Here is a 13,027-nt window from a genome sequence, read left to right on the forward strand (position 1 = left end):
GCTTTTTCACTGTCATTGGGAACCTTTCAATTGCTGCTCACATTATCAAGCTGTACTGTAGGAGTATTGAGTGTGAATCTGCTGGCTGTATATTACTGTATAAGATCATTTATTGGTTTTACTTGCACTTATTTGTCTCTGTCTTCCATGCCACAGTACTATACTGTCCTGTCACACTATATAGATATACACTGTGAACATTATTGATGAATCTGAAACTGGCGTTGATTCAATTTTAGTTGTGCAGATCATTTTATCACAATAAGACATGGTTCAGACCAGTTCTTTGGTTTGTGCTGAGTTCAAACTACTACATTATAAACGTATTGGTATTCATCATGTTTTACAGGTGCATCCACGAGTATTCTAAAACTTGCCTTGGAAATTCTGGGGCAATATCCAGGTAATGCTGCCAACATTTCAGTGACATTTCTACAGACAGATTAATGGCCCATCGGATGAAAACATCGTGGGTCCCTGGCAGTCCCATTCAAACTGACCAGGAATCCCTGCTGTGTGAATCCGAGGGGCCATTAGTCTTTCTGCAGAAATGTCTGAGAAATGTTGCAGGGTATTGTTGGTGATTGCCCCAGATTTTCCAAGGCAAGTTTTATAATACTCGTGGCTGTGACTGTACAATATGTCTGCATGAATTAAAATGTCACAACATCAAACTGGGAAGTAGCATGTCAAGCCTTTCTTGTAACTTTTCCTATATAATTTGTGGGCCTTTTAGAAGGATTTGTCAAAATAAAACTCTGTAAATCCCCAGTATATTTTAATCTTTTTTTTTAAAACAAGAAGGAAGACATCTTTATCCTGGACATCTGTATCTTATCTAACATATGAGACTGTGATCTGATCTTGTATGAATGTGTTTTTCAGCCGAGGTTTAGTGTGCTGCGTAATAAGACAACGGGAGAACATTTGCTTATCAGGATTTGTGGAATTGCAAAGAATATATGAATTAAATATGTGTCGTAATATCCATAAGGGCCTGCTCCACAGATATGTCCTATATATTTATTTGTCTTTTTTTCTACAGACCTATGGAAACTGACAGTGCCCTGGATAAACAATGATGTTTGGTTGCTTTATTTATATGCCCATGTTAATCTCAGCAAAGATAACACAGGTCCCAGTTTACCTGGGACAGTCCTATTTGCAGAGGTCTGTAGAAAAGTACAAATACAGTAGGTGAGGAATAGCTGTTGACAGCATAAAAGGCTTGTTAAAGTCACAAAAACTATGCCCCCTATTCAATATCATGTGAAGCCCCTTCCCTGTGCCAGAGATTAGCTCCAATTCCATGTACAGTACTGTGTGGGAATAAAGTCTTATCTATCAGCAGGATGCACTTTAACCACATGCTGAATAAAGGCCTATGCTTTCCTTGCAAAAAGGGTCACAGATTAGATTAGCAGCCCTCTACTGTCTTCAAAATATTGCTGGTTTATGTCAATCTGTTAAACATCCTTTGTCTTTTCTATAGATTACTCCAGCATAACAGAACTCAGCATTCTGTTTTTTTGCACACAACAATAAACGTTTATTTTGAAGATAAATACTCACATACAAAAAGCTTACAGTGAGGGTAGATATAGCAGAACAGTCTCTCCTTACAGTGAGGGTAGATATAGCAGAACAGTCTCTCCTTACAGTGAGGGCAGATATAGCAGAACAGTCTCTCCTTACAGTGAGGGCAGATATAGCAGAACAGTCTCTCCTTACAGTGAGGGTAGATATAGCAGAACAGTCTCTCCTTACAGTGAGGGTAGATATAGCAGAACAGCCTCTCCTTACAGTGAGGGTAGATATAGCAGAACAGTCTCCTTACAGTGAGGGCAGATATAGCAGAACAGTCTCTCCTTACAGTGAGGGTAGATATAGAAGAACAGTCTCTCCTTACAGTGAGGGTAGATATAGCAGAACAGTCTCTCCTTACAGTGAGGGTAGATATAGCAGAACAGTCTCTCCTTACAGTGAGGGTAGATATAGCAGAACAGTCTCTCCTTACAGTGAGGGTAGATATAGCAGAACAGCCTCTCCTTACAGTGAGGGTAGATATAGCAGAACAGTCTCTCCTTACAGTGAGGGTAGATATAGCAGAACAGCCTCTCCTTACAGTGAGGGTAGATGTAGCAGAACAGCCTCTCCTTACAGTGAGGGTAGATATAGCAGAACAGGCTCTCCTTACAGTGAGGGTAGATATAGCAGAACCGTCTCCTTACAGTGAGGGCAGATATAGCAGAACAGTCTCTCCTTACAGTGAGGGTAGATATAGAAGAACAGTCTCTCCTTACAGTGAGGGTAGATATAGCAGAACAGTCTCTCCTTACAGTGAGGGTAGATATAGCAGAACAGTCTCTCCTCACAGTGAGGGTAGATATAGCAGAACAGTCTCTCCTTACAGTGAGGGTAGATATAGCAGAACAGGCTCTCCTTACAGTGAGGGTAGATATAGCAGAACAGTCTCTCCTTACAGTGAGGGTAGATATAGCAGAACAGTCTCTCCTTACAGTGAGGGTAGATATAGCAGAACAGGCTCTCCTTACAGTGAGGGTAGATATAGCAGAACAGTCTCTCCTTACAGTGAGGGTAGATATAGCAGAACAGCCTCTCCTTACAGTGAGGGTAGATATAGCAGAACAGTCTCCTTACAGTGAGGGTAGATATAGCAGAACAGTCTCTCCTTACAGTGAGGGTAGATATTTGTTAAACAGCACTCACAGAAACAAATCCACGAAGGATAGGGGATATATAATAGGTATTTGTGCACGGAGGCCCTGGTATCTCGTTTACCCCAAATAAAATGACTAATGCGCTTCTCAAACCATCATCAGGGGCAGCGCTCTGCCTGAAACCTCACACTTGCATCACGGCACGTTTCCCTTACTGAGCCTCTGATTGAGCCACCTATGCTGAAGCAGGGACTGATTGAGCCACCTGTGCTAAAACTGAGATATCCTGAAAACCTGACCTGTTGGGGGCGGGGGGGGGACGACGACTTGAGGACTGAAGTTGAGCACCCTTGCCCTACACAACAGCTACCCTGTTCAGGAATTCAAGAAGTCAGAGGACCGCATAGACTGCATCCAAATGGAAAAGTACACAGTAACAAAATATATATATTTTTTTTTTTTTTTTAAGGAATTGTCCTGTAATCTACAGTATACTGTAAGGACTAACATCATATGGGGTACAATGTATCACCTACTTAACCTATAGTATGTTACTGTTGTGTCACTTTGCTATAACATCATTGATGGAACGCATCATATATGCCACTTGCCTAAATCCTTAATAATTATATTTGCAGAATAGTGTTTAGTGAATTTAATACTGACAATAACACCATTTAGAAAGCTCAGTTGTGGCAACATTTCTGGTGGTTTTTATTTTATTTCACTCTCTCAGCTGTTTATACAGCGTACATTTCGGTCAATCAAATTGTTCTGCTTTCTTATTTGTATTTTTACAGCTTGCACATGCCACACTGATTCTTATTCCTGGCAGGCAGATCTCTTACTGACAACAAAATACTGTTTACATTGAGAACAAATTCTCTCCAAAATAAGTCAGTAAACTTGTGTCAAGCTTCTAGCACACTTCTAGAAAGTGCTCTATATTCAAAGTATAGAAGTATTTCAATCTAGCAGCAATTTGTTTTTCACACCTTTTGCCTAGCACAGTAAATGTGTTGATATTTTTGAGTGTCATAATGCATGCCCTTCATTTGATTTAATTTCATTGTGATCATTACATTTTGTATTATCCTGTGGATATTTAAACCGTAGCAAACGATTACAAAAGATGACAGGTACACACTGGTTACATGAATTAGCTGGTGTAGCTGCATAAACATCTCACACTCTGGTAGAGAATATTTTAACAAACGAATTGTGACACCAAATGACAGTAGAAGTGGGATTCCTCTCCTTGCATCTGGGCCTCCTTACCTACTGCACTAGTGTTGTTAATGTTGATTGTTTATTGTCGTTCTCTATTGCATTGCAAAATATGGTGGGGCTCTATAAATTACAGTATGAATAATAATAACAACTTTATACTTCAGTTCTGCATAATAAAAACACATTTTTTAACTTTCTTTTTGGCAAATTTTAAACAATACAACTGAACAAATAGTAATGATAATAGTAAAAACTTTATTTATATAGCGCTTTTTTCCCAATGGGACTCAAAGCGCTTCACAATTACAAAAAAAGGAAAAAGAAGATAACATTTAAGGTTACCAAGAAGACCAAACACAAGGAAAAATACATGTGATACAAGTGATAACAATTTTTTTTTTTTTTTTTACATTGCACTAACTGTATACGCTTAATAAAATAGAAAGAGTGATTTGCCTATACGGAATTCAAGTAGTGTAGTGTACATAGCAATTGATTATGTTTTTATGGATCATTCAATGAAATAAACCAATTTCGTAAAAAAAAAAAAAAAAAAAAAAAGTGTCGTCTTCCACTATTAGAAATCAGATAAAATACAGTTCAGAAGAGATAAAGTCAGCACTGTGTTTAGGACGTGATGCAGCAGTAATAACAATAATAATAATAATTATTATTATAATAATAACAATAATAATTATAAATAGATATTGGTTACACGTAATAATCTTCCCCATATTCTACAATCTAGTGCAATAACAAACAAGGAAATAAAGTCAATTTAATAACAGTTAAAAGAGTTTGTTAGTCTCACGTTATTTTTCAATAAACAACGAAGTACCTTATTAATATATGTGAATAAAGTGGGAAGACGTTCTGTGTAATAGAGTATAGGGAAAGGGGTCTCCGTTCTTTATCCTAGGCATTTTGATAAATAGATCAGACAGCTTGGACTCCTTGCCTATCATAATTATGTTCCACTGCATGCAAGTAGATGTACCTACCTGCAGCTTTGTGTCCACAAGTGGTAGTCCTGGCTCACTAGTCAACCAGTCGTATGTGCCCCTGCCAGCGTGCCCAAATTTGCTCCAGCTGCTTCCTAGGAGCCACCTCATATTTCCAAGAGACGCTGCCGTTGCCTAAATCCCACACACCAAGATTCTGAGTTTCCCACAATCCCTCCTCCGCCTGCCCTTACACAGCTGGGGGCCTGGGAGCTAATGATCATTGGTATAAGTTCTCTCTTGTTATTAACAGTGGGGGGGGGGGGAAAAAGCGTGGCTGAGGCTACTCTATCAGCCCAACTCAATCTCTCTGGATTTGTTACGGTGGCCTACATTACCAGAAAAGCTGGCATCAGGTATCAGAGACAGGCAGGGGCTGTGATTGGAGAGTTCTCTGCATTAGGATTATTAAAGAGGAATTTACCAGCACATGGTCTGACTCTGGGCACATAACCGTCTAAAATTAGATACCGTAGTCACAAATAAAATAAAAACAAATCATCTAAAAGAAATTACCCTCCCCAAAAAACAAAAATTAATTCTTAATCCAAAGTTTTTGTGTGTGAATAAGGACGTAAATAGTGCAGCGTTCTGAAAGGATGAGCAAGAAAGGTCAGAGGCAGCAAGGACACAGGCTAAGTGCCATGCTGAATTATTTAGAACCATTAGCATTTAGATGTTAATGATAAATCTGTGGAAAGCTTTTAGCCTATAAGAGGTTCTCGTTATTTGGAAGATATGATTACACGAAGACTGCAAAAAAAAAAAAAAACAGAGACACGCACTAATAGTTCAATCTTTGGTATCCCTAAAGAGTGGGCTTTAACCCCTTCACAGCCAGAGAGCCCTACAACTTTGCTTCACTGCATGTGAAGAGGTTCAGAGGCTTTCATTCGAGGTCACGTTTTATAGCACGCTTTGTTTATGCCTTGTATTGTTACGATATTAAATGGCTGGGTGGCTTGGTTTGGGGAGCAGAAAATAGATGCCATGTGTTAGAATAGAAAGTGATTTTCTCCATGTAATGAATTCTTTGTTTGTGATAACATTTATTAGAAATTTTAAGCCAGAATGACTGATACAGATTTCTCACTTCTAGCGCATCGATTGTTTATAAAAACTTTGCCCAAAATATGACTCCACTATTTATACATGTTTGTGTATATTCCCGAAGGCTCAGTTATGTTCTTCTGAATATTTGGTCTGAACAGAGAGGGGGATGTGAATCTTCTGTAAGGCGGTATGCAGGCACCTTGGCGTTAATGTCAGCTTAAGAGTGTCAGTTTTAATTTGCGTCCCTTTGCCTCAATGTATCATGTTGCTTTATATCAACAAGAGCCTTTGAAATAGTTGCCGGGATTCGACTAAGGAACCGAACCGAGGAGTGGGAGAGATTTGGGCTGGGGTGGTGCTGCTGAATGGTGGCCCACCATAAGCTTGTTCAGTGGCCACAAATTTGGGCTCAGGAGTTTCTTGGCCCATGGGGATCAGACACGCCAGGCTGTTAACACTTCCCTGATGTTAGCCCTGGAGTCCGCTTTGTTTTCTTATAATGTGAGCAATTTCAGGAGCTGGTATGAGGTCAGTTAGAGGAGTTGCTCTGGGAAATATTATAATTGTTGCATCAAAGTTTGTGTATAATCCTTGTGTGTCAGGTTTGAGGTGTTGTAATCATCAAGAAGCTAAGGAAACAGACTGCATACTTTTGATGCTACCACTAATACATATAATTGGAAATTCTGGTAGTACTTTAAGGAACAAATTGCATGATCTTTATGTCGACTTCCCACAGTATTTTTGCACAAGGTGCTCAATTGATGCTGCTGACAAATCTGAATGTAAACCAAGATGGTAAGGTCAAAGGTTTTTTTATGACGTGTGACCAATGTGGCCACCCATTTTCAAGGCTATTCCTGATTGCCACTTGCATTATCTAATTGTTGGTAGTTAGGACTACATGCTGTGATTTACTAGTGTGAAATTGTACATTTATATAGTATGAGCAGCTGATTAGTCTGACATAGTATTGTGGAAAACAATACCAATGAAGGCCAGAGCCCTGCAGTCACATTAGTAGGAAAGGACAATGGTCAAGAAACAAATAGAGGATGGTACCATGTTAGCCCTTAAAACAGATAGACAAAAATAAGGTACTGTACAAGTGATACCTTTAATAGCTAACTGGAGGTTAAAAAGAGTACAAGTCAATGGAACATGGTATGGTTAACGAAAAAGGACAAGAAGATAGATCTACACTCACTTCCATCGATGTTACACTCACTGTACCTGTGGGATAAAGTTAAAGTTGAGGTGGGGCTGATTTCAACAAATAGTAACATGACCCCAATTCTATGCAATCCTGCCTTCACACCAGGACTGCATTTAAAAAGCTTATGATGGTGACATAAGAACGGCTTAACCAAAATAAGGGATCTTCTCCAATGGAGTAAAATTAGATCTTTTTAAAACTTGAAAGAAAAATTCAAAATCCCAAACTCAGAATACTTTAGGTACTGACAAGTTGGGGCACTTTAAAATGGCAGATCCGGACATCAAATATCTAATGTATAATTTGGACATACTGTATGTGTAGGTCCTCCCCACTGGGGAAAAGTCTAATATCTTTACTATATAGGTACCTTGTTCCTCTAGATGGAGACAATAAGTCCCCCAATATAAGACAATTGGAAACAGACCTAGGTGCGGAAGTGGAGTCATATGAGAGGGAGAAGACTTGGGAGGTCACAATGACCGTTTCAATGAAATACCATCATTAAAGAAAATAGCTATAAACTACTCTTCAGGTGGTATTGAACACCAGAGCGATTACACAAATTAGACAAACAAAAATTAAGCTTTTGTTTTTGGGGAGATGGTCAGGTAGGGACTTATGTACATATCTGGTGGACATGAACCCCGTGCTGTGGAACCATGGAGACAGATCTATGATCTTCTAGCAAGGGTTTTAGGAACTACATTTACTATGGATCCATGGTCTGAATAAAAACACAAAAAGAGCGTAAAAATCAGCAAAAAATAATTTATAAAATACAACAAGGTAAAAACTTACATGGACAAATATAAAAGGCCGTAGTAACTCTGAAGTCATCAACTCAAAACTGAAGAAAACATCAAAGCTGACTGTGGATACAGGGTAGCCAAATGCAAATGGTTCCATAATATTCTACAAAGAAGAGATAGTCCGGGCTGAACCCGACCAGGTGGTGTGGATATGGTCAGCGTCCTTGTGGGAATGCCGAGTATCTGACATTACAGCGCGATGACAAATACCTCAACCCGTTTCATGTAACATACGCTTCTTCAGGGGGTTTGTCTAAAGATCTCAGGGGAGTCTATAAATACAAATACACTAAAGTGGAGTCCAATCAATGAAATGTAAACCTCTCATGCATAAAACTAATACCGACATAATGACTAAAGAATTATACGAACAACCATACATACATCTCAATACATAAAAATTACATCAAATAGACCAGCTGTGCGAAAACTGCGAGGCGGGAGATTTTTGTGGGGGGGCGCGGGCTGTTGCAGAGCTCCCGCGCTCTTCCCCCAGGCATTTAATTTAATGCCGGGGATCGCGTGAGGCCTCTGCAACAAAAAAAACTTACCGGGGTTCAGACACTTTGACGCGTCTCCATGGCAACGTGGCATCAGATGACGCCGCGGGGTCATGTGACGTCACCGTTGTCAAATGACGCAGCGGGTCACGTGACCTGATGTCACGTGACCCTGTGACGCGACTGGAAGGTAGGATGGTGGGCGCAGCTTCGGCACAGGCCAGACAGGGGAGCGCAGCAGGAAAAGGTGCGCTCCCCTGAAATAGATAATAAAAAAACAATGAAAATACTTGAAAAATACAAAAAAAGGAAACAAATTGTAAAACATGACAAGATGCATTGCACCTAAATGGGAAATGATTCCAAAGGGTTTGCTCAGATTGCAGGTAAAGGTGGAAGACCTGCAGAAGGACATGGAATACCTTATTAATATAATGGTGAATAAAGTGCTTAGAACAATATTGAATGTCCAGTGTGAAAACTTAGATAGATTCATTTGAGAAAAGGATTGAGTTTAATCATCTCATAGACCTAATGGTGCCTTACTATCCAGAGTAAATTTCCAAATTGTTCTCTCTGTTGTAATTTAAGGTCTCTATCTCCCCTTTTGTGATCTCTAGGGATCACTTCCAATCCTCTAAATTGAAGACCCTCATGGTTACCTGAATGAAGTCCGCAGGGGCAATTGGTGATGTAAATGTCAAAATTAGTACAACAATTGATGAAGTTTAACACTTTTAATTCTTTGCCTGTTTCGTGATCTTTCATAGTTTTATCACGTGCATATATTTACACATTATCCTCCACAACAATTTCCAATGCGTTTATGGAGAAAGTTATTGTTTGAATCTTTTAACTTTTGGGCATTTTAAAGCAATTTTTGGTCTTGCTGAAAATGAATCCGTCAAAATGGGGTCCATTTGTAATAGACCCCAATGTTTCCTCACTATCTTTCTTATCCTTGACTCCAGTTTACAAATGTCCGTTATGAACATACGGGTACCACAGGATTTTGAGGGAGGATCTCGGATTTTGGGTACCAAGAGAGATTCTCTTGACCTGTTCTTACTTTTAGTGACCGCTGATGCCACTAGGTCACAATTGTCTATGAATTTTTTGTCCAGAGTTTTTGCTTGATTTTGGAAGTCATTAATTTTACAACAATTCCTTTTGATTATTAAAACATATAGCGGACAGGAGAGAGAAAGACAAAAACAGAACATAATGTAATCTGTAAAATATAGATAGATATTCCCTGCTGTAAATATATACCCTTACAAGATAACAATTCAAATCAAGCAGAGTAAGTAATCTTAGCTGGATATGTTGTTTGAGAGAATCCACGTCACCAGACTTCACTCAGCTCCTCTATGAAGATGGGAAACCGTGCAGCGTTATTATCTGTGTTGGTGTTGTCTGTTCGCGGCTCAGAGTCCTCTGGGTTGTAAAGTCCTTTTGCCGATGACTGTTGCTGTGGTAAGAGGAGGGCAACAAAGGGAAACGACCGAAAGAGAGACCAGATCTTAAAAAATCAGAACATAATTCAGAAACAAATGCAAACATGTAGCAAGAAAAGAGAAGAACAAAGAGTGGAAAGAGGGGAGGAGAACACTCCTCCGAGCCTATCAGTTCAGAGGAAGCTGCTATAGGGGAGGAGGACGTTTCCTGACCGAGCCAAGCATCTGCATCTTCATAGAGGAGCTGAGTGAAGTCTGGTGATGTGGATGCTCTCAAACAACATATCCAGCTAAGATTACTGACTCTGCTTGATTTGAATTGTTATCTAGTAAGGGTATCTATTTACAGCAGGGAATATCTATCTATATTTTACAGATTACATTATGTTCTGTTTTTGTCTTTCTCTCTCCTGTCCGCTATAGGTCCTTTTTTTTTCCATTACTACATTGACTTTTATCTCTGGGTGAGAGTCTGGGCCAGCTGCAGGGAGAGATTAATTCAGCTAGTATAGATAGTGTTTTATATCTGTGTATCCTTTATTTTTGTTTAGTGTATACTGTATCTTATTGCGCGTTTCTGTTTCTTGCCATTTGATTATTAAAATGACCTAAAATAGCATGTTATTGAGCCAATGGACCTAATGGTTACTCTGATAATCCAAATATGAATTGACATCTACTGTCTTAAAAAAACTTGTTAGTGATTATTTGATTGTTTTCTTATTTGGTTGCTTTCTATGGTGAAATTTAAATTTACACAATTTCTTTGGGCTCATGTTCATCATTTAATAATATATTCCTATCGTTAGCATTTAAGTACACAATAAATTACTCCAAATTTACCAATGACCCAGACAATACAATCAAAATGTCATCAATATACCTTCTATAGCACTTAACATATTCTTTAAATGGATTGCCATTACAAATAAACACGTTTTTCCAAAATCCCATAAACAACCCCGCATAATTGGATGAAAAATGAGTTCCAATGGCCGTCCTATTGATTTGGGCATAGTATTGACCCTCAAATAAAAATTATTGGAATTTAAAATAAATGTGATGCTATCTATAATAAATTGTTGCTGATTGCCAGGTAAAGTGTTACTTTGCTTCAAAAAATAATTGACTGCTTCTATATCTTACTAATCAATGAAACAGGGCTGGACTCCTAAAAGATCTTGCATGTGCCGAATACATATATATTACAAAACTACATCTAAAGTGACCCAAATAAATTTCTCCTTCCAGACGAAGGATTGTAGGGAGTTGACTACACCCATATGTTTAAATCTCCCCATCCCTGACATTTCAAAAGCTGAGGGAAAATTGGTTTCCCATGGTTTTTCTAGTGTCTCGATGCTGCATAGTCACTACCTGGAAAACTCCCGCTCCAACATTGGAGAGAGAGTCAAAAATAAGGTCCGGCAAGTACTTCAATAGGAAAAGCTGACGACGCTTCTCAATGATAACATAAACAGGGTCATGAAGGTCTGGCAGCCCTGGAACACTTTTGATGATGAAACACTAGTAATCTAATTCTATTACAGAAACAGCTACGTTCCCTCTCCACCTTGAGGGGTGTTTTTGTTTCTTCTTCCTTGCTCACCTTCAGTACTGCTATGGATTGTGATATTATGTGGTCTGTAATATTTTCTTTCCCCATGTTCGGTACCCTTATCCCTTACTGCTAATAAATGTAGGTTTAAAAATGAAATTTAAAAAAAGAGTGCAAGCTTTCAAAAGTAGATGCATGCAGATTTTTTTTGTATAAATAAAGTGCTATTTCATCTTCATTTGTACAAATGTACCTGAAGAAGAGGACTTTGTGGTCCTGAAAGCGTGTTCTCTTTTTAACCACCAGTTAGCTATTAAAGGTATTCATTCTACCTTTTGTTTTGGTTGTGAACGTTAAACTGAAATCAATTTTAGGTTTAACACACAGGACACACAACAGGGGAAAATCCATCTGTCAAAGTACTGCTAAACAAATTTTTGCTAAAAAGGTGATATAAAGTCAGTAATTGTGTTGACACTGGGGAGTTTACGATGAAGTATGTTTTTATCTTTCAGATGTCATGGTCTGCTGTGCAGTCTAATAGTCTTAGGTCTCCAGAGTTTTCTGCTCTGAGCACAGCTGCCCAGAGGATATGAATTATTTAGTGCTCTTTGAAGAGGAAAGATAATGGATACAATGGAAAAAGTAAGCAGTTGAGAGGACTCACTCTGATAAGACACAGATATAGGATCTGTTTTTGTTTGTGTTTTTCTTGCAAAGAACCTTTGGTGCTATTCTGCAACCGCAGGGAAATATGTATCATGCAGTCTTTGTAAACATGTGTCTAGTGTGCTATTCTGCTCTCTGCCTTTCAATCAAATGTAAGAAAAGTTTATTTCTTATGTTTGATACAGGTAGTTAAGAAAATCTCGTGATGGTTTGGGATCTATCATCCTTAAGTCCATCTATTTGCTCCACATACTCACTTCACATATCATTGGATGGCACAAGCATGGTAAAATCAATGAAAAAATGGAACTTTACAGAGTTGGATGGTTGGTCCCAATTCTGGTCTGGTCTTCTTATAGATATATGGTAGTTATTGGTGATGTGTGGCACTGTAATGGAGCCGCCTCCTAGGTAGGCAGGTATGGCGTTTCACACATCAATTTCCGTTAAAGATAGTTTTTTTTATTTCCCAGGCTGGGGAAAAGTAGGTTGCAATACACTTACATCATCAGTGCAATACAACCAAACAAAAATAACATAACTCGGTCAAACAAATGAAATATCTTCAGCTTTGGTGCAGGGTGAAAGTCCCAGGTTTCCCCCCAGATAAGCCATATGGGAACCTGCTCCCTCGCAGGTTATAAATCTCTCTGCCAGGTTGTCTGCTGCCTCCTGTGTAAACCACAAGTCCTAATCAGGAGTTGATTGGGAACAGTCCTTGCATTCTAGGCAGAACCTCAGACTTGGGTGTGGTTCCCTGGGCCTCACAGCGTGAAGGGGATTAACCTTTTGGACAATTGAAGTGTGCCTGAGAGCTACACAGAGAGAAAGAAATCCTATTCGTGGTACA

The 13,027-nt window shown here is 39.0% G+C and overlaps 1 protein-coding gene across 1 annotated transcript in view; it reads right to left on the minus strand.

The window, feature by feature from the left end:
* The window catches only part of SMIM28 (small integral membrane protein 28), a 32,910-nt gene extending 27,676 nt beyond the window's left edge, over positions 1-5,234 (minus strand). Inside the window, exon 1 of the mRNA XM_075594807.1 lies at positions 4,913-5,234. Coding sequence (XP_075450922.1) covers positions 4,913-5,023 — 111 coding nt within the window. The 5' untranslated portion in view covers positions 5,024-5,234. The remainder of the gene's footprint in view (positions 1-4,912) is intronic.
* Between the last annotated feature and the right edge of the window lie 7,793 nt (positions 5,235-13,027).

The sequence above is a fragment of the Ascaphus truei genome, chromosome 4 (genome assembly GCF_040206685.1).
Source record: "Ascaphus truei isolate aAscTru1 chromosome 4, aAscTru1.hap1, whole genome shotgun sequence".
NCBI lineage: Eukaryota > Metazoa > Chordata > Amphibia > Anura > Ascaphidae > Ascaphus > Ascaphus truei.